Genomic DNA, 22,686 nt, shown 5'->3' with positions numbered 1-22,686 from the left:
GAAGTGATGATTGAGGGTATTTTATTGTAGCTGTTTTTAAGCATATAAACATACTTGGCTACGCTGACAGGGGGACAGAGAGGCAAAGAGCTTAAGGTAGTGGATGCTGTGAAAGAGACAAATGATGAGAGAGAGCAGCCGATGCACTCAAACTGCTGCTGTTGACCTTGGGCCGTTGATGTTCCTGCCGAGCAGGGTTCGTCTGGCATGCTGCTCCGAGCTGAACTGACCCTGTTTCCTCAGCTTTCCATCTTACTCTCTTTATGCCATTTCTTTTTCCAACATTTGTTTACATCTGTCATTCTACTTTCCTGCTATCTTCTTCACTGGTTCTATAGCTCACCTCTTTTCACCTGTCTCCCCCTTCAGCTCTGCTATGATTAATAGGTACAGCTCTCAAATCAATAGAGCATTTGTACAAACTCCACACTGAATAGATTAAATGGACTCAATGCCGTCCACCCACTGCTGGGCTCAGCCCAATGTTATGATTAAAAGATTTTTTAGCTTTATTTTTTACATAATTAAAGTTTTTATTAATTTGAATATACACAGTAGTTCTACAATATCCAAAGGCCCGTGATAATGCAAATATTTAGGTCAACCAAAATAAACATTAAGCAATTACACAGTAGCAATACAACCTGATCATCAGTGTCCCAGGGGTGCTATGAGTGAAAAAGCATCCCATGATCTCCTAAAGGTCTTACCTTAATCAGTGACTACCATTTGTTCATATGAAACCATTGCTAACATGGACGCCATACATTTTTTTGCGAGCCGGGGCCTCATTTGTAGAAGTCTGTGGAGAATCCATACTAAATGTTTGTGTACGTACAAATAAAGACATTTACATAAGCCAAAGAATATTCTGGTTTATAAAACTGTGGATATGCCTGTCTGTACACTATTTACTTTTATAAATTCCAAATCAATTTGGAAGAGCCTCATATTCCGCCCTCTACATGCCCACATGCAACCATGAACAGTGGAAAGCAACTCATGGATGCTGAAGCATAGCAGTGGGCCTGCTGATCTATGGTTCTTTGTGGTGAATCATGGCAACAACTGACATTTAAGGCCCTCTTGAGATGTGGTGTTCATGACAATTAAACGGATGTAATGTTTGTCTGCCAAATTCTAAATAGTTCATCACTGAGTGCAAGAGGATGTTTGTGCCAAATGTGAAGAAATTCCCTTAAGATGTTCTTGAGATGTCACATTCACAAGAACAGGGCAGACGTTCAGACATATGGACAGCCCGAAAACAACATGACAGCAGTATATAAATTGAAAAACAAAAAAACCTACACAGAAAACACAGGTGGTCAGATCTAAACGCGGAGGCACATCTAAAAAAAAAAAAAAAAGAAAAGAAAAGAATTGCACCCCTCTGTCTTTGCTAATTTACACAATCCATATGTGCAGATGGTGAAGATGTGTCAAGTGGAGCGTCTGGAGCAGGCAGAATAAATGTGTGACAGTCACCGCGGTGTCTCCTGTGCGCTCGGTGTGCCTGACAGCACAGTCGTGTTCACTGCAGCATTTTTACACAGAAAAACTATATGAAAACTGAAATTGTACTTGGTGATATATACACGGTCTTAGAAGATACAGCTGAGACTGTTGCTGCTGTGTTCTGCAATTCTTTGATGCTGTGTAGGATTTTTACAGCCAACAATGATAATCTTTTCATTTTGATATATTAAGAAATTCTGTTTGGTCCTCCTGTTGTTGTGGTATTGGTGATAAAAATGCTATTGCACCGAACCTCCTCCCTGTGTTTTCCAGTACTTATTTCCAAAAATTATTTAAAAAGTTTGCACCCTGCAATTGCATGTAAAATGTTTGTTTTCCACTTTCTTGACTTGGCATAGTAAGAGCACAAAGACAGGTCCTGACTCCTTACAATAATTGTCTAATTTATTTAATTTGTGAATTTGCTGACTTCTTTGACACCACTCTCATTGTGCGTGCATTTCCTCAACAGCTGGTCCTATCTCCGTGGATCTGTTTTTCTCAGCTTTCCTGTCTTCCACACATCTGTTTGCCTATGATACTTGACATGCCATTTGAAGTGTTGGTACACCTTTATATGTGTGGAAACAGATTTTAAAAAGGAAACATCAGCAGACAAAGTGATATCGCTGAAAAGGTTAAGTGTGTCTGGGGAGACAAGAGGAGTCAGGTGACCTGCAAACTGATTTGGCATGCTGGATTAGGTTCTGAGCACACAGCTCTGGGGGCAGCTTTTGAAGGGCAGGAGCCGTGAACGGGCCATGCACTGTCTGCAGACACTGCCTAACAGAGCCATAGGAGCAGACCGGCTGTCATTGCTGGCTGGTATGCAGCTCACATCTCGCTCCACCCAGGGCTTGAACAGGAGCTCAGCTCGGGCTCGGCAGTGCTTCAGCCCTTCTCCTCTCCTCAGTGTAACTCAGCCACTCCTGTCAGGCTGAGAAGGGGGAGGAGAAGAAAAACAGAGAGAAAGAGACATCAACAGTAGTGAGAAAGGTGAGAGTGGTGTGGATAAAGCCTCATACAGTATATCTCAACTGTCAAGGCAGTTGATTTAAAGCATTTACAGGGAAGTTATTGAGAGGCTTTGACAGCAGGTGGTCCGACTCAGAGATGAAAGAATTCCAGAAACGTAAGGCTGATTTTTCATTTTTTTCTTTACATCCAACATAAAGGGGAAGGGGTCGTTGCAGTACTTGTAAGCCTGTTTCATAGGTCATAGGATGTTATAGTCGTAGCAATGACCCGGAAAAGAAAAATATTTGAGATTGTGACCCAAGCAATAACCAACAGGCTGATACTGTGGCATGGCCCTTGTATCCGTTGATATGGGTTGAAATTGAGGTCTTGACCTCTGTCGCTAAAGGATGACAGTGCCTGCTGCAACCTGTGGTCCCTTATGGAGGTCAGGGGTTATAATATGGAAGAGCGTGGAGTTTTAAATCGTGAGCCGAGTCACTAAGGACTGAAAAAAATTGTGCATGTTGTATAGCTGGCCTCTGGGTGTAACTTTGCATATGTCATGCAGTATTTGGTCCTATGTTATGTAAAACTATAGAAAATGCCAGTGGTTAAAGAAGTACTCAGATCCTTTACGAAAGTAAAAATACTAATACCACCCTATGAAAATACTCTGTTACAAGTAAAAGACTTGCATTGAAAAATGTTATTTAAGTAAACGCACATAAAGTATTAAAAGGAAAGTACCCAATTCAGAAAAATCTTAAACTCACATACAAATAAAAAAAAAGTTATTAGGAAATAAAGAAAACAAAAAGCATCTAAATAATTAAAATTATATTTAAAAAAAAAAATAAGAAAACAATTCCAAAAAAACACCCAAAAACTTAAAATTATCTTTTTAAAGAAGAAAAAACATACCCCCCCTCCCCCCAATTATGAATAAAATTGACAATAACACTCCCTGAAACTCAAAACCATTAAAACATAGAAAAAAACTTTTATGTGTATCAAAATAGTTATAAGGATAGTCAATTAATTTTCTGTGAATAGACTGACTAATCAACTAAATGTTAAAGCTTTACATGTGTAAATCACAGGCTGATTTAATAAATAACAAAACATCATAATTTATGAACTCTTCTTATGTTTTTTCATGCAAAAATCTTAATTTATGAAGTAACTAAAGCTGTCAGATAACCTGTAACAGTTTGTAGCGTAGCATAATTACAAAGCGCTCCTAAAACGCTGGCCTCGGAGAAAAACACTGTGGTGGACACAGCCCCTTTAAGGTTGCACCAGCAAGGTGACTTCAAACTGGCTCTACAGATTTGTACAGAGGATTTAGAGTCAAATGCTTTTGTCAAGTTTTGTGAAAGGCACAGAAGACCAAACTCAGCTATAATTACTTTGAAATGAAGACAACTGAAACACTACTCTGTGACAGAGTAGAAGATTGTCAGCGCTTTTGCTAATGGCTTATATACTCTCAAGCTGTAGCAAGGCTAGCCCAAGGGCTTTTATAGTCAATAGCTCACTCTTAAGTGTTGGGTCTTGGGAAGTTCTCTATAGTGGCAGCAAATGATCTTGAGATCAGCATCCTGCAGAGTCCTCCCTCAGCTGGCCTTATTAAAAATTAATCATACTGCAATCTGTGTGTTGAGATCGATACCTTATGTTAACGCAGTGTTAGGGCTCCTTAGCAGGCACAACTGTTGTGAGTAATGCTGTAGTTAGCCACATTGCTTCTCAGCCACACTGCCTTTACTACATGTTTGTTGTGGTAAACTGAAAAAATAAGGAAGTGTGAATGATCACACATGAGGTTTATTTTTCCTTCTTTAGACAAAACGATCAATTACCCTGAGGTGAGTGACGGTGTGATGTATATATATATGCGGTTTGTATCCACACTTTGCACCCCGGAATATGTATGTGTATGTGTTTTCGCATCACTGTGCATCTGGCAACACACATCTACAGCAGTTTATCAGGCAGCTGTTCCCATCTACCAGAGACAAGCAGCTTGTGCTGCTTTCCATTGATTTAGGAGAAACGCTGTAACCTGTGGAGATATCGGTTTGTCTGTCTGTTGGCCTGTCTGTTTTTGTCTCCACCTTACATCTGCATGTTGGATACAACTGGTATTGACACTGTTTTTTCTCCCTCCTTTCCAGGCTTTCCGAATGAGCCTGCTGCTGACATCGCTCTGAACACAGTAAAGAGCTGGATCGAAGAGAATCCTGATAAGGTAGTACCCGGCAGGGTAATGCATGTTCAAAACAAATAGCTGTCAGTCTGAAGCCACGTATGGATTCATGCAGACACTGCCTTTTTTGTGCTATTGATGAGTTGCTGTGAGTGAAGATGATTGGACCACAGCAGAAACACAGAACACTAATTATCATGCATCTCTGTATCAGACAGACATCTTACCCACCTGCCCCGCTTGATCAGCTGTTTAGTTCGTGGTCTGAATGCATATCAAATTAAAAGCCAGTCTGAGACTAATCAGGCCTTAAATGGTCTGTTGACTGTTTAATTGGTCTATGCTAGGGAGAGCTATTAAACCCAGAAGAACATAAACACATCATATGAAATAATCTGAAATTGGTTTCTGTATTAGATGAATTATAGTAATGCCTTCCAAGGACTGAAGGCTCAAATAGTAATTCATGTTATGATCCATTGTACCATCACAGTTTATTTCGTAGAAAACATGCATAAACACAGTCATCTTGAGCGAAAACAACAAAGAATTGTACACTCTGAAAAACAGACGATCATGTTTAATTTCAGTTATTAGGTGAGAGCCAAAATAGTCATTGTTGAAATGACCATCACAAAGAGACATAATATATCCATCTCTCCCTGTGGGAGAAGGAAATAGATGTGGACATTTTAATTTCAAAGCGGCTTTTACTGAAGATTGAGCTGCATGCTGCTGTAAGGATCGTTACCACAGAGAAGCCGACATTACTGTTTTATTATCCAGTGAGAAAAACAAATACAGTGTGTGCTACTTTACAAAGCTACTTCTATATACTGATATCTACTGTATGTGCCTTTGGTGTCAGAAGGGAACTAATTTTCAGGTATTACTCTGCTTCACCCAGTGTGTTCAAACCTTTATATGTGTCGATCTTGTAATGTGACAGCACTAATTAACCAGGTCAAACTCTGTGTGAAAATGTGATATCTAGACTAATGTCAAAATGCAATTATGAAATCATGAGCAACATTATCATATGACATGCATTTAAAAAAGGGGGTGTTTATCACTTTAATATTTTCATTAACAGTTCATGTTGATAGAATTTCATCCACTTGTCAGGAGGTTGTTTGTACAGAACATACATCAGCTCGAGAGTCAGTGAGTGATGATAACCTTCGGGGGTCATCTCTGTTTACTGTGGCACTGTTTATATCTGTCACTGTGGATTGAGGTGTTTTATAAAGCTCACAGCTTGATGTGCTACAACATCTCTCAGCTGGTGTTATGGATGTTGCTAACAGGCAGCCAAATGATACCGAGCTGCTGGATTACTTTGCAGTTGATGTGCTATATTTGCGGCGCTTGTTCACCGCCTGATGATTGCTGTAACATGTACTTGGGGAATCCATCAACGCTCTGGCAGAAAGAAGGTTTGATATAGCTTATTGCCTGACTGTAAATAACGAGCTAATGTGCAAAGCTGACTTTTGTGGTGGTGTTGTTCCACATCCGGGAGTGCTGCTTGCAGTGCGGAGGGGCTGCACTGGCGCACAGAGGAGACAATTTTGTGGTGCATTGACTGATAGCTATCTCTGGTGTGGGTAGATCAAGTGGAAAATATTACAATTCATGGAGAGGAGCAGACGTCTACGGAGGCTTCCCTGAGCACTGTTTGGCAAGGCTCTGCATGCACAAGCAGTGGATCTTCAACTCTAACTAGACCAAGAGTAAGTAAGCTTTTAACGAGATCAGAGAGAATAAAGTGATACATTTTACCCAGAAGCACAGCAGCATTACATCGGAAAGTCTTCCAATCAAACCGCAGAACAACATGCACTGAAGCAGGAGGTCTTCCCTTACTTTTCAATTCATTCACCGTTGCTTGGTGCTTAGTTGCTCTTGGTGCATCCCCAAACAGATTTTTGAAAGGATACATGATGTAAAAAAAAAAAAACATCCCTTTTTAAAAGTAATTATGTCAGTTTAGTTTTTACCACAGAGAAATAAAGAATTTAAGCAGAAGTCAAATAAATGTCTGATGGAATTTCATAGTGCCTGAAGGAATGACATGATGTCTTTCCTGTTGGCTGCGTTAGCATGTCTTGCGCATTAAATGTTGCCTGTGTTGTCTCATATTTTGAGCAATTTCTCACTGCAGCTACTGACACTGTCAGGCTGATTGATAACTGACATGCTTCTGTTTCAGGCTTTGAGTCAACTTCTAAGAAAATTATGAGCTGACTGCATGTCTTGCACAGAACATACTGTCAATAAAGATGTTGGGAACTGGAAGGCAACTTAGAGAGCACAGACTTCCACCAAGGCCAATAGTCAAGTCTTCTGTTGTTCATGTCTCTAAATTTGGACATTTTTGCATGTCCATGAACAAAGCGCAGCCATAACTGCCTTTTTTTTTCTCACACCATGCAATTTGTCACTTGCAGGATGGACAATTTATCTGTCGATCCATTCACAGCTGATTAGATCACATGGATGGGTGAGAGGAGCAGTTTGTAAGTGAAATTAAATTTTAAGACCCATCAGAATGAACGGTTAAATTTCACTTTCAATGTGCCTGACATTCTGCTGCGCGGTCTCTGCCCCCAGTGCACTATAAACCCAGCGGTTTTAGATATTCCAATGCGCTCCTAATCATTCATTCATTCATTCATTTGCCATAATCACTTATCTTCTCAAGGGTAGCAGGGGGCGCTGGAACCTACCTAATATCTTGCAGTGTTAACAACAGTGAAAAAAGTGTGTGCATCCGCCCCGTGATTCTAATCTACTCCATGCTACAACTTCCACAAAGTGTCATGACCAGTCATTTTCCCATAATCCTGCTAAAAAAAAACAAACCGAACCAAAAAACGTACCCTCTTGGTGGAGATAATTAAAGCTTTGAATGTGCTTTACAATATTTCGGAGGTTGTTACAACACGTTGTTTTATTCATTTTCTCTGTCTCTCTGCAAAGACTAGGAAAAAGATTGTGTTCTGTGCTATACCATCAGAAGAGCGCAGAAGTTCAGCATCCCTGCAGTAGCTCATATAACAGATTGCAACCAGCTATTCCAAAGATAGAGCGAGAATGAGAGGTTTGAAGCTCAGTTTATCATGCACGGAACAATGGCGCTAGATTGCTCCGCTCGCTCACCTCCAGCTCTGTGCTTTGGGCCCCGAGGAGCCTGTGTTGTGGGCGTCCACAGAGACGAGTCATTTCAGGGCCATGATAAGGACTCTGCTTTGGGGAAGATACTGTGCTATTGTGGCTGAATTTCAGTACAATGGGCTGGCTGAGGATCTAACACAGTAAGGGTGGCAGAGTACAGGCCACAGCCCCCCACCGCAACTCCCGTCCACCGACACAAACACCCTCTCACTTGATAGCATTGTTTGTGTTTGTCCAGCTCCGTATGTGTGTGCCTGTTATCCACAGTGGTGGAAAGTTAAAAGAACATTTATTCAAGTACTGTAGTTAAATAGTATTTTGAGGTAATTGTACTTACTTGAGTATTTTCTTTTTTAGCTACTTAATACTTACACTTGACAACATTTAGAAGGAAATATTGTACTTTTGACTTTTTCACTTCATTTATGAGTTACTGCTAAATACCAGATTTAGATTGATACAACATATAATTAAGAAATACATAAGATAAGACTTATAAGTAAAAAAAAAAATAATAAAAAATTAGCCCACCTTTATCAGCTGCATTAAAGTGAAATACACATTAATGCATCAATACAGGGCGAGGTGATATGTCTTAAAAATAATATTGCAATATTTTTAGGCTGTATTGCGATACCCAATATATATCTTGATAATGGGAAAGCTCCTCTAACTATTGTAGACTACTAAAACACAAAATTATTCAGTTAACTACAGATACAATAAATTTAAAATAAGTAGCTACTGTTATAGTCAAGCTAAATATACCAAATTTGAATAACGTACTATTATAATAAAGGTAAATAAATTCTTGTTATAATTAAAATAACTCAAGCAGAGCCACTGGTCACCAGAAATGTTAATGCTTTTTGCTTTTAACTTGAAGATTTCGGTCAACAGTTAGCTTTTAGCTGTTAGCAGGAAGTCAAGTTTTACCATGGCACCTTTAAACATTAAGATTTATTCACTGTGAGCAGGAAACAAGCTAACAGCTCTCCAGTCCATATAATTATATTGTGGGTTTTGCAGTGGTGCTCCATGGCCCTACAAATACAAAAACACACATGCAATAAGTCCCATATGGAACAAGCAATATTAAATCATATCGCCCACCCCTACATCAATAATTATAATCTCATTATTCATTATTCTACATTAGAATTTTATATTTTATGAGTACTATATATATATATATATATATAGGGGGGCTTTTATTTATTTATTTATTTATCTATTTATTTATTATTATTATCTCTTTTTTCTCTTCCTTATTTATTTATTACTTTTTTTATTTTTATCTTGATTTATTTATTTTGGGTAACCAATTAACAAATCCATTCATATATTTTTTTGGGGACATCCACACTGTCATTATCACTAACCCTAATGCCCCCTTAGTGATATATGCTCTTGTTCAGTACTGTTACTGTTCATGTATGTTATTGCACTATATCACCAATAAAAAAAAATGTAGGACTTTTATTTGTACCAGAATATTTCTGCTCTGCCATATGTAGTTTTACTTAATGTTAAGACGTGAGTACTTCTGCGACTGCTGGTTATTCAGTTGAGATACATGTGAGTTGGTCAGGTTGTGGTCACACAGAGCAATTGGACTGTAATTGTCCACTGATTGAAATGTGCACCCCAGTGGGTCTGAAGTCTCATGATACTGTTGCATCAAATAGCACAAGGATTTTGTCCATACTGTGTGTGTGTGTGTGTGTGTGTGTGTGTGTGTGTGTGTGTGTGTGTGTGTGTGTGTGTGTGTAGGACAGGGAGAGAGGGAGAAAAAGGACACTGCGTGATTGATTAGCAGTGAGTTTATCTCTCAGGCCAGCACGCTGAAGCCCTGATGCACTCACTTGCACACAAAGAGCCGCAATGCCAGCATGAAATTCACTCTTAAAAGCACCTAGACTTCCATTGTAGAAGAATAAACAGCCTTTCCGTGGTCAGGGGGAGCGGATCCTTTAATCTAGAGAGACTCGAGTGCAGGAATGATCCTTTAGATCACCATAGATGAAAGAATGAGGGAGGTCAGCCTCCCTGTAACCACCACATGGAAAAATATAAAACAGAATATATGGGTATGTATAAACAGCAGACCAGAAGGCTCTAATTTCTTGAAAAATGCATAAGGGGTTGCAGACACAGAGGCAGTGACAACCCAACACAACCAGTTCTCCATATGGTATTGGAGCCGTTTCCTCCTGCTCACAGCGCACACAGCGCTCCACTCATCTGGCTTTGGTTTATTTCTCATTTTCAGATCTAATTTGGTTTAATTCAGGCTTACATAGGTTTAATCTGCAGATGAAAAATGTGGTCTGACACTTTATTTGGCTGCCACGGATGTGCTCTGGATGGCCAAGCTTTTTAATGAAGCTTTTCGAGGGCCCAGCAGCCCTGCATTACTGACACACTCAACACTTGAGACAGATTGGGAGTCTGTAATAAGCTCTGCTGCGCTGCGCTGCTCAGGACAAAATTGATGTGTAGAGATTTCACCTTTCAACATCACTCTGGTTTGGGCTTTGGTATTAAGCACTCCACTGTGCCGGAGACGCTCCCAAAACAGGTGTTTACATCCCTTTTCCTGTTCTGTGAATGATCTGTTTACCTTAGTAGCATTTGTCATTGAAGACACCTGATAATAAATTCCATCTCAAGCCAAAGCCCGAGATTTAACACTGATTTGTGACGAATGTCAAGTGACTATTAGGAATGAATACAGTATGGTGTATGTCTTGTATGATTGTGTTTTTCTATGTAAGTGGATATCAGTTTAGGAGGCTGCCTAGGTTTTGGCAGATGGAGCTACAACATGAGGCACTCATTGTCATTCAGCTGAATACGATGGATGGTTGCCGTTATCATGGCTATATTGTTCCGTTCACCTTTGGAAAATGTGAATTACATTTTCAAGTATTGTGACCAGCTTTATCAAACAGGCATATGGTTACAGACAGTGAATTACATTCGTATGTGCCTGTTTATCACCGTCTATACATGCTGGTTAGAATGATGATGAATCGCCTCAGGAAACACAGAGAGAATACAAACACACAGTCCCAACGCTTTTTTCAAGCTAGCCTCTGGTCCATTAGCCTTGACCAGACTATGTTTTCAAGACAGGGTTTCTTTCATAAGTTGTTCTAAGAGGCTGATGATAATGCAAGTTAAAGCTGAGAGACAATCTGAGCACCTCCTCATTATAACCAAAATAGATGAGACTATTTTGTTGGTATGAAACAACATCTCTCATGAGATTCAGTTGCAACATGCAACTTGGGCAAAGTTTATAGAGCTGTATATGAAAAGTTTACTCATGTTTCTAGTCTCAGGTCCTCACACAGTCACACAAAATCTTTTAATGCTCCAATCATCCGGGGGCTAAGACGTGTGCTGCTGGGTATTAATGAAGAGTTACCACAGAACGTTCAAGGAGCACATTACTGCATTTTTTGTTGTACTGCAACTGATTATGTTTATCAAGCCTCTGGTATACAGATGAAAGCCTACCTTGAATCAATGGCTGCAAACAATTCGTATTCAAGACTAGGCTTTTTATTCAGCTCTGAAGGACAAAACTCTTCTTATTCTTACAGTAAGAGAGCAGCTCTTGGACTACATGGGCACTGAGATGGCCTCAAGACTGATATTAAGGCTAAGGGATGTAGCCTTTAAAAGAATCTGTAGTATGTTCATACAGAGTTCATAGCCACATTTTAGGACCCATAAAGCTACAAGTAAGGATAATTTTCATTACAGACTCATCTGTAAATTAGGTAAGATCCTTTGTTTACATCCGCCATGACATACATGACATAAACACAGAGCACGATTTGCAGCAGATATTCAGATTTTTTTAAATGCCTCTATTCCAATAAGAAGAAACTGATTTTTTTTCATATTCAACTTAGGCTGCTACACCACAATAAGTGCAACTGACATTTTGGTTGTTTATTTGTGGCTGTATAAAGGTGCAATAAGAGGAATTGTGACTGATTTTTATTCGTTGTGACTATCGCACTACTTTGAATTGGAATTGTGATTATTTTACTCATTTATAGTGTTCTGTACTTTCATAACAATTCTACACTAAGTGCATTTGAGAACAATATCTGAAGACACATTTAAGTTTGTTTACTTTGTTATTTTGTCAAAAAAACAAATGCTGTATTAAGTGGGTTTATGGTAAGAGCCATATAAGAATATTTGTTGTTTGTTTACCTTGTTATTCTGTCAAAATAAAATGATAAACCCTTTAGGAGCTGTTTGGATGCAGATATTGTTCTTAGATTGCATTGGAGAGCTATTAAACTCTCAAGCAAATGCACCGGACTGATTTTAATAACTTTAAAGTACATAAAGAGTACATTGCGCGGCTGTATTATCCAGGTAAATACAAGTATCAGATATTTTCTCTCACAAAAATGTTTCTATGTTTTTTTTTTCATGTAAAAGTGTAGTATTTAGGGAAATATATTGGCAGAAATTGAAAATAATATTCATAACTATGATGTCATTGGCATATAATCCCTTAAAATAAGAATTATTTTTGTCTTACCATAGACTGAGCTGTTTGTATCTACATATACGGCCAGTCCTCTTCGACAGAGTCTGCCATGTCGTTTCCACAGTAGCCCGTAACGAACAAACCAAACACTGATACTTGATTGGGCTATTCACGTTTCAGCATTGGCCGTCGTCGTTTTCCTCCACTAATGGCACTAGAGAGAATTTTCTGTTCTGCAACCTCACCACTAAGTGCCACAAGACCTTTAATTAACTTGTTATCAAAATAGTTATCAAGTGATTAACAATCTAAGTTAAACAATATATGTTTAGAGATAAGTTGGACATGTGACTTCTCTTCAGTTCATCGATGATTAGATGATTCTTCCATTGTCCTTATTTTTCTTGTATGCATTTATGTTTTCCTTCTAACTCCCTCTGTTACATCAAAATGTAACAGAAAATGCAGTGAAAATCTATATATATAAATCTAATAAAAACATCAGTGCTTTATCTTGGTTTACATGACAATGTGAATGTGTTTAAATGTTACTATCCAGCACAGTGGCAGGCACAGATTTAGATTTGTGTATGGACTGCAAACCCAGTAAAATCAGCTTCAAGTGATGAAATTAGCTCTTTATTGGAAAACACTTTGAGAGCCCGAAAGCTAGCGGAACAGAAGCTAACACTAAGTGGGGTGGTGCTTTAGCTCCCTGTTGCTGCATTGCCTCTTCACGGTGTTTTTATTGTTTGGTATCCAGTGAAAAGACTTTGCCAAGTGTCGCATCTGCAGCCGAGAGAGGCACAAATTTGCTCCGTGCGTGCCTTGAGGATGCTGATGTGCTGCTGATGGCTTGTGCAACTGGCATGGTGTTCAAAGACAGCACTGGGCTTTTGAAGTCAGTGTCTAGCCCCTTTGCATCGTTTGCTGTGACTGAGAGCATCAGGGAGATACGGCCAGATCAGGAGCTGTGAGCATGACTAAACACTCGACTCTGCATCCACATACTGTACCGTCTGGATAGAGACACACAGTTTGACCTGAGATAACTGTATTCTCTCTTCAGCATCTCTGTCAAACACCTGCAGTTTTGGCTGTGGCAATGCTTTAGAGAGAGTGTGTGAATGCCTTATTAGTTTTCTCTGTCAGAGAATTACTTTTCTGGCACCAGTGCTAATGCATGCCATGTAGTCTAATACATTAGTGGGAGCCATTTGGCCCAAGGCAGTAGAATGGGGATTTTATGGCTTTTATGATCTGAGGATTTTATTATCTGGCTCACTCTGGATAATATGATGTGTGCTCTTTGATTCCCCTGACCTCAGGTTGGTGTAGTTAAATACTACTAGTTTCAGTGTTTAAATAGATTTAAGATATGGATCCAATTTCTGAATTGACACTAGCCAAAGTTATTTTCCTAAATGTTTAACTTTTAGCGCTTTATCTGCGGTAGGAAAAGCAGTTTTGATTAAGCGCTCCCGCTGCCCAAGATAAAGAGAAGTTTATCGCAAGCAGGGAAATGCTACAGTATTTTTAATGTTTATCTGAATGGTTTTGATTGAGCTCTTGCCTTCTGAGAGAAATCCTCTCTGCACAAATGGGGATTAAGCCTATCATCTCTCTATCTTGTCCAAAGACCAAGGTGTTGCTATACTCCTGGTAATTGCAGAATGATCACCTTATTCTCTGATGTGAGGTGACTTTGAGTCCTCTTTTCTGAGGCGGATGAATATTTAATGTTCTGATAATGCTCTGTCCCTACTTAGAACGAAAAGAATAAATAAAGTGCACTCATATGATTGATTAAATCTCTCTCTCAGAAATAAGTAAATAATTTAAAAGCTGTTTGTGATTGCAGAGTACTTAAATAAAGATTTGAGTGTAATTGCTATGGCTGTTATTGGGGATTTCAGAGAACAAGAAAATAAAACCATAAGACATATCAGGTATGCATAATTTATCTTTATGCATAATACAGATCACTGCTACTTGTTTGAGACTTCGTAACACAGCTTTTTTTTCATGCTGAGAAAGACCTCGATGTTTTATTGTTAAAGACTGATATCTCCTCCACATCCAGGTGCTCTTGTACACATGCAGTGAGCCACCAATAAATATAGCCCACTGCACTCTAACACATGGACGCTGAGATACGATGCCCTCTGAGTTCAGCTCTCTCCGTTCGTGCAGATACTGTAGTCCCACCTCCATGCTTACTGTGCTGGAACAAGCTATCTTAATGACATGCTAATTGATTTAGTGTAGCAGAGATAGCGGTAGGCTGGCACACCGTGATAAAGCGAGAGTGGGTCGAGCTATTGGTTCAGAAGAGGACAGGCGTCTCATCAAACTCTGACTAGCTCATTCACTCCCATTTTGAGCACAATTTTACACTGCGGTATTCATGCTGAATCATGGACACCTTTACTTTGGAGGTGTTTGGTGAGTGTGTGTGTGTTCAGACCATTTAGTGTATGGTCTTGTAAGTACAGCACATGACTCAGTGAGCTCCTTTTTAAGACTGCTGCAAGTTCAGACAACACACACACAACAGGATGCTCATCACAGCCATTAATTATGTCGTCTATCTATGGCCTGCAGAAAAAGATAGTGGTTGAAAAAACATTATGACCACTCCACTGTCCTCTCACTCACTTGTGCTGATATTAAGCCATAAAGTCTGGGACACACAATAACCTTGGTTAGCATTGTCAGTGTAATGAACTTCTTATTGATGTGCACAGCAAAAGAAAAACATGCTCAGTTGTTTGTGAAGTGAATATGTGCAGGTAAAGGAGCTATTTACAACATTCAGAGCATTAATATAGCAGCAAACCACTGTTTGCTATGTAAACGTATAGTGGAGTAATGTCGTCTTGAACAGACAATAAAGTCATGCTCCCTCTGTGTGTGTTGTAGTCTGAGCTTCTCTGTTTGTTGTTTTGGTAGATGGTCCTGCAGTGCATGAGTGTGAGTCGCTGTGTGTGTATGCCACTGGCACACAGTTAGCAGTGATGTATGTAGCACCCCCCCTTCTGGTTTCCCCCATGTTAACATGTTAGTTCAGTCAGCATTGTTGCTGTTTTTCAGGGCTGGTAACACCATAAGCTGCTAACCACCAGCTCAGCCAACTCTATGTTGAGAATTGCCTTCACTGAATCCTTGTCTCATGTTGAGTATATTAAAGTTTAGCCATTTACACTTAAGAAACAACTAAATATTTATGCACCTAAAAGTAGGCTGCAAATCTTGATATATTTATAGAGTGGTAACAATACATCCTGGGTATTCTGCTAGGAGAGAGCGTGTTACTGCAACCCACCCAAACTCTCTTAACACTTTATTTTATTTTTATTTTTTATTTTTTTAAACAGGCATATTTTTTTTCACAGCTTTCACCTCATCTGCTAATTACTCATTTCTGTGGATGAAACATATGCACAGTTGTTTAGCTTTGGTCGTGTCCCTGTCCCAGCAAATCCCTCTTTTTTCATTACGCACACATCTGTAAGATGTATTGAATTTTTTATTTACACCTGAACTACTCATTATATTTGCATTATTCATCCCATTTGCACAATAATCATTCACTGCATAATAGAAATGATCACGCACTCCCCATTACTTGAAGTTAATGCTCTATACTTGAAGTTTAAACTGTAATTTTATTATTTTTATTTAGTACTTACCTACTTTTTTTCCCTATTCTTTTGTTTGTGTACTTGCATCTTTACAACGGGCGTCAGGGAGAAACGGCATTTCAGTCCATCTACTGCTTGTACATATGGCAGAATTGACAGTAAAGTTAACTTTGACTTATTATTGTTTTAACAGTTTAAAATATTTTGCCACTTAGCAGGGCTAAAGTATTCAATGTAATAGGCAAATTGATATACAGTGAAAATAGTCATTTTTTTTGTTTAAACTTATGATTATGAAATAAATATTGATTGCACAGTGTAATAGCTGTAGAATAATGACACCATCTGCATTTATATTGTCCTCTGTAAGCCTCACTTTCACTTTGCAGTTCTCTCTGCCTCATGGTATGATCTCTTGGGAAAATGAAGCTTAATTTAAAGCACAAAAAAGTGCGTCAAACATTATGCAACCAAACCAGGAAGAGAATAGTGCTTGTTGTTTTTTATGGTAGCTATGAGTAGCGATTCCCTGTTACCATGAGTATCATCAGTGTAAGTTCTTTGCAGTTACTATCCAAAGCAGCGGAAATGGCAGACGGTGTATCAACTGAAGTAACTGTGTAAATTACCCAGAAAAAGAAAAAGAAAAGAAACCTTTTTGCAAGGCTCTTAGGAAAACTGAAAAGTCGAAAAGTTTTCCTTTTTTTTAATGTGCGGGTTTGTTACCAGCCATAGATGGTTGTTGTTTGTTGTCAGATTCTCGCTTTTTCTTGTCTCCCAACTAGTGTATTATTTTCTCCAAACAAAAGCTTTGCTTTGTATCTGCTAAATAAACAAGAGCTTTCAACAAAGTTCCTTAAAAGTTATATCTAAAAAGTTCCAAGTAGAAATATCTCAAAAATAAAGGTGAGGATTGGTTGCATTGACCATTTGGGCATCATATGTGGCAATGTACTGTAACTTAATGAAAAGCAATACCTAAGCAGCACAAAAATGCTTCACCTTCTTGCTCAAAATGTTGTTTCTGCATGAGGTCACCACTCATGCAGCAGCAGCCTCTCTCACAGTTCACAGTTGGTCATTAACGGCCACCTCATCAACAAACTTGCTTACAGTGTGAATATTGGGCTGCGGTGCCGCAGGCAGCGTGTCTGTTTGTGTATGGAGAGCACATATGCAGGACTTCCCGGTGCTACCGATGTTGAAGGGTTGATTCTCGGTTCAGGGAGGAGGGGTGGGGACCACCGCAGTGATTACTTTAGCTGTTGCCGTGTGATTGCACAGTCTCTGGCATGTGATTAGGGGGAATGGGCCGTATCTCTCACCATCTCAAAGGGGGATCAAATCAGCCTCAAAGCCTGGCTTCGGGCGGTGGTGCATTTGAAAGTCAATGTTTTATTTCTAAGCATAAATTACTTGATCAGGGCACTTTTTTGCCCAAGGTTGTATTCAGAAGTAAGGGTTGCCACAGTTAGAGGGGCTCTAGTATTTGCATATGTCATGTCACACATGTCCCCATCAAATTGATTTTTTATTTCTGCACGAATTTTAAAAATTAGCTGGAATTAATGACATGCAAACGTTTTCCGTCTGTTATTAGTTAGTCACTTGCCTCTCCCTAATTATATGATTGGATGTGCCATACAAGTGCAAGTCCATATAAATCTTTCCTCTGTTTATCTACATTGAACCATATAATAAGCTATTAAACTTTGTCTCTGCACAAACCGGCAGTTTACTGAGAGTAAAGAGATGTGGAGATGGAGATGCTCATATTTCTAGTGATGTCCATTTGATTCAGTGAACCATAAATGGGTGTAAATGCTCTTCAAAGTTGTGTTAAAGGTTGAGGCTGTGGTTCAGTTCGAGTCATGCTGAGTTCTGAAGAGCTAATCCCCCATGCAGTTTGCCTTTTCTAAGGGAGCTTTCTTTTGAGCTGCAGGAAGAGAGATGTTGAAAGCTGTGGGTCAGTGTGCGTCTTTACCAGGTGACATTATGGCCAAATGTAAGCAACACTGTCACTCGCAGCCTCCGCCTTACCACCTCAGCATCTAGCAAGCCTTTAGATTATGTCATTGTTTGACTGTTACCGTTACTGACGAATGATTTCCACAGTGCTGATTGACAAGAGCGTCTATCTCTGTGGGACACAGCTCGCACGGCTGGCACAGTAGGAAAGGTACATGTTGTAACTCAACAGGGCTTCAGAGATAAGGTTGGCCACTGAGGGCTGGCTACATGGTAGAGGAGGGTGATGGATAAAACTGAAAGCACTCGCTGTGCAGCAGCACCCCCAGAAATGTTTCATAGGGTTGGGCAGATGGGGCTAGTGAAAATCTTGGGGTGGCACCAGAACCAAAAGCCTTAACTGAATTTCATTCATCATTCATGCTGTTAAAATATGTACTGTAGGCAAGATGAAAACTGTGTTGATATGGAAAGTTAAGGAATAACATGCTTATATACTTTGGTGTCTTATTTTACAGTTAATATTACTCATTATCTATTACAGCATTGTTGTGAGACATTTTAAGTCTCACAAAAATGCTGTTGTAATGTCTTATGTATTTAAATATATATCCTGGTTTTCCTTTTCCTTAAAGAAGTATATCACCGATATAAAGAGGCATTCACATAAACTGAGGTGAGATATATGCTACTCAGTAACAGACTCTTGGTTTGTATTTGATCAGTGCTGCTTAGTTTTCTTATGTGATGTGTTTATTAGGCCTCCGTTTTCACTCTTCAGTAAGCAGCGTGGCACCCACTTCCTGTTCAAAAAGTCTCACCATTGTGGGGAAACAAGGCTTAAAAATAAGTTTCGGAAAACATTTTAGGTTAGAAATAGGCAGTGCGGTAACATAATCTTGATGCCAGTTGTTCCCTAAACAAAATTTAGCCAAACTTGGAGCATTATTTAGCCCCCTTCCCAGCAAACCATGCTTTAATTGTTGGTACCAATTGATGCCTTAGTTTGTCTTGTTTCACAAGATACCACTACCTTTGTGTAGCTTCATTAACTCATTTCAAATGCAACCTCTCAAAGACAGTAATATTGGCCTCCAAAACTTTTGCCGCGGAGGCTCCCTCTGGCCCCCTCTTGGGTGCACTACTGTTGCTGTGTGAAGGCTAGAATTCAGATAGTAGATGCTTTAGTGCTCTACTTACTATTATCATTGTCTGACAGGATAAATGTAATTGAAAAAAGAAAACACATCCTCACAGCCCGACTCCTGGTATCAACTGCTGTATGAAAAGTTTTTAGACCCTTTTTCATCTCTGCGAATTGTAATATTATCTGAACAGGTTGGTGAAGCAGTAGGCAGGAGTGACAAGGCCTAGAGACAACCGAGTGTGTTTACGCCGCATTACTATGCAAATGCAAAAATAAATAAGCAAAGCGGCTTACTTTTTCTGATGTTTATAACGGCTGTGTATGTTAACAATGCGACCCAAGCTTGAACCTTCGTCAGAGCTGTCTCCTCTCTGCCTTGTGCGATGTTTCCGGACCAGACATTATCTGCTGGCCCGCTGTATCCCCAGGCTGTCCGAAGTAATCAAAGGAGGGAAGCATTAATTGCTCGACCCTGGCAGGAAGCCAGGTGGTCTGGCACGGGTCATCACCTGCCCGGGGAAAGGTCGCCTCTCATCCTCTCATGCACCATCCTCCTTCTCCTTTCTTTCCCTTCACCTTCTGCCACAACCGAGCAACAAGAAGTTACAGCACCTTTCTCTCGAGGGGTGCTGCAAAGTCACCCCAGCCAAATGCCCATCTTATTTTCCAAGCAGCAATGCGTCGTAACCTAAAAGAGTAATAACATTCCATTTGAAATAATAGCTGGAATTGGAATTGGACCCGCCCGCTTTCCATAAACCTATTTCAGACAATGGTCCCATTCCTATTACACAATGTCTGTCTCTATACCGCAGCATAAACATCTTAGAAGGTGCTGTTCCAGGAAGGGCAGGGGTTTGTCTGACTTATGGCTGATACATTCATCAAGCTTGTGCCAAGCCAATATCACACTGTCAGAAGGGAGCATGTGGCATTCTATCACCATGAGAGGCTGTGACAGAACAAGTCCTTTTCCATTACGCTCTCTCAGGGCAATCTCTGATATTGCCTCTCAGCTCCTCCGTAATGCTGTTTATTTCAGTTGTTTGCACTGGTGGATTCCATATTGCTGGGTATCCCTCTCTGGACCTTCATCAGTGTGAAGCTAACTGAATTTCAGCATTACTGTGTCAGTAATGTATTGAAGAGTGTGGAGCTGCTCCTTTCAGTTTTCTAAATGACTGTGGGCCACGTTGCGAATTTATTGCCAAACCTGTATTTCAGTGTGAAATATTTTAATGGAGCGATAAACTGTATTTCAGTTTCAAATCGATAAACAGGCAAAACATCAATCTCACACTCACCTGCGTTCTTGTTACAGACAGACTGAAGTGCAGGGCTCAAGGTTCTTCGATCTGTAACTGCCTAAATTCCTCTTTCCCATTTACTAGGCTGACAAACGCTTCTTCCTCCTTATCCCAGACATATTAAAGGGAGCCGTTGATGCACCCAGACTTTCCTATCACTCTGTATGCCCTGTGTTTCCTATTTTTTATTCAGTGGAGGACGTTAAGAAGCTGTCGCCCTGCAGAGTAGTCTCTAGTAACCTCCTGTGTTCTCCTCGCCTGGAGCACTGAATTACTATTTACGTGCTGAACTTTGACAGTACACCAGAGTCTGTCCCTGCTCAACCAGCATAGCTAAAGCAGTGTTCCTATGAAGTTGTACTTGTCTGCTGCTTTTATGATTTCCTCTTGGGTGAGCAGAAGCCGGACTAGAGTGGACTGGGGAAGAGCGAAGTGTATGAAAACTGTATGCTTATGAGAAGCTGTGGCTTGCAGAAACTGCATGATGTAGTCAAAATATATCTATTTTTCATGCGAACTTTCTCCCTTTTTCTAAGCTTCAACAATCTTTAAATCTGGTGTCCAGTCCCTGCTTGTTTCTTCAACTGACACAAATCAATGGGATTTGTGGCTATTTTTTAATCACTGTTAACAGTCTCTCCTGAGTGCTGAAATGAAAATGTACCCCTTTCATGAAGTCATCGGATTAGATTTGTCCACAGTTATGGGATAAAGAGCACTCTCACTGTGTAATGTGAACACCACAGATAGAGTTTTTCATAAAAGCTTTGATGGACATCAAATCTAATCTGAAGGATACAGAGCCAAAGTATTCTGGCAAATCTGGTACGATTTTCTGCCTTTGATGCGCAGTAATTCAGCCTTCTCATCTGGAGAGGGCAAACCTCAAACTGAGCAGACAAGATTTTCTCAGAGAATGAGGTTACACTGCAGACATTCGTTCTCCAATGGGAACTATTGATTATTTCACATGTCTGTCTGGCTGTGGGATTTTTCACCACTTTCATGCCCGACTTTTCTGTCAGATATTTGTCCTTACTCGTAAAAGCAAGAAAGTTCATGTTGTAAGCTGAAAGTCGATTGGCTTTTTTTTTCTTCGTTGCTTAGGGCCATAATGAAATATGGCTGTATTTTTATCCAACTGTCTCATAAAGTTTGGAAATGTCACAAAAAATAAAATGCAAATGAGACGAATTCCCCTCCGCTGCGTTAAAGAGAATAAAAGGGCCCTTTAAATATGTGAAATCACAACCTTTGTGAAAATGGCAGCCTTTGAAGAAAATATATTCTATTAATTGCATTGGGGAATCTTTAATGATGCTTGAATGTGTGTTCATTTACATACGTCCCATCAGAATTCCTAAAGACCCTTTCTATCTATTGTGCGTTGTGATTTTATATTTAATTATGTCAAACTATAAATAATACTTCTTAAAAAGCTGTGTTTTGAAGAATCCAAAGGATTTTTCCGCACTTTTTAAAAAGCAGTCAAAGGAGTGAGGTAGAAAATCACGTATTCTGTGATCATTGTTGTGCTGTAAATTGTTGGCTTGTTAGGAGACAGGATTGTACTGCACTGCGGGCTTTGAATAACAAGCTTTTGATAAAGGAGGTTCATCATGACAAACAAAGGCGGTTGAAATAAATGGACTCCACTGAGCCAAATGGGATAATGAGTTATCTTGGATATAGTGATAATCATACTGATACTGAGCACGGAAATTATTAATTCATTGGAAGTGCCTGTAGTACCCGCAATCAGCAGGTAAAAAGCTATTGTCAAGCTGGTATGCTAATACAATAGTTACCAATGCTGCATTGCAATGTGACTGATATCAATGCAGAGACGTGTAATCAGCCATATGCCCATGTCTAATATTGTTATTGAAGTGTAGTGAAGATCCCTGTCAACACCTGTGCTGTTGTTTGTGAGCATCTCACTCTAATGGCCTCTTAATGCACACTTATGAAATACTGTATGAGGTTTAGCTGATGTTGGCTTCTGGCAGGAAGGCTGAATGCAGCCTGTGCTGTATTTCAATGCATAACAATTATTAAATATGCTGTCAGCCTGGCTCTCACGCTCCCAGCCAGGCTCTTGGTCTGAGATGTTGTCCTGTATATCATAAAACAAGACAGGATGTAATGAAGATCGACAGACTGTCTGAGCCATGACCTTCATAACACACAGAGTACACTTGAGCTCTGCTTCCCTCTCCAAACACTGTGTTTAG

General features: G+C 39.7%; 1 protein-coding gene across 3 annotated transcripts in view; it reads left to right on the top strand.

Annotated features, from left to right (window-relative positions):
* macrod2 (mono-ADP ribosylhydrolase 2) overlaps positions 1 to 22,686 on the top strand; it is a 511,048-nt gene that overhangs the window by 365,684 nt on the left and 122,678 nt on the right. For all 3 annotated transcript variants that reach the window (XM_088086648.1, XM_042501834.2, XM_042501833.2), the window contains exon 8: positions 4,656 to 4,729. In XM_088086648.1, the coding sequence (XP_087942774.1) occupies positions 4,656 to 4,729 (74 nt within the window). The remainder of the gene's footprint in view (positions 1 to 4,655; positions 4,730 to 22,686) is intronic.

Source organism: Plectropomus leopardus, chromosome 13, assembly GCF_026936395.1.
Source record: "Plectropomus leopardus strain MGB_pleo_1.0 chromosome 13, ASM2693639v1, whole genome shotgun sequence".
Taxonomy (NCBI): domain Eukaryota; kingdom Metazoa; phylum Chordata; class Actinopteri; order Perciformes; family Serranidae; genus Plectropomus; species Plectropomus leopardus.
This window is presented reverse-complemented; position numbering and strand designations above follow the sequence as displayed.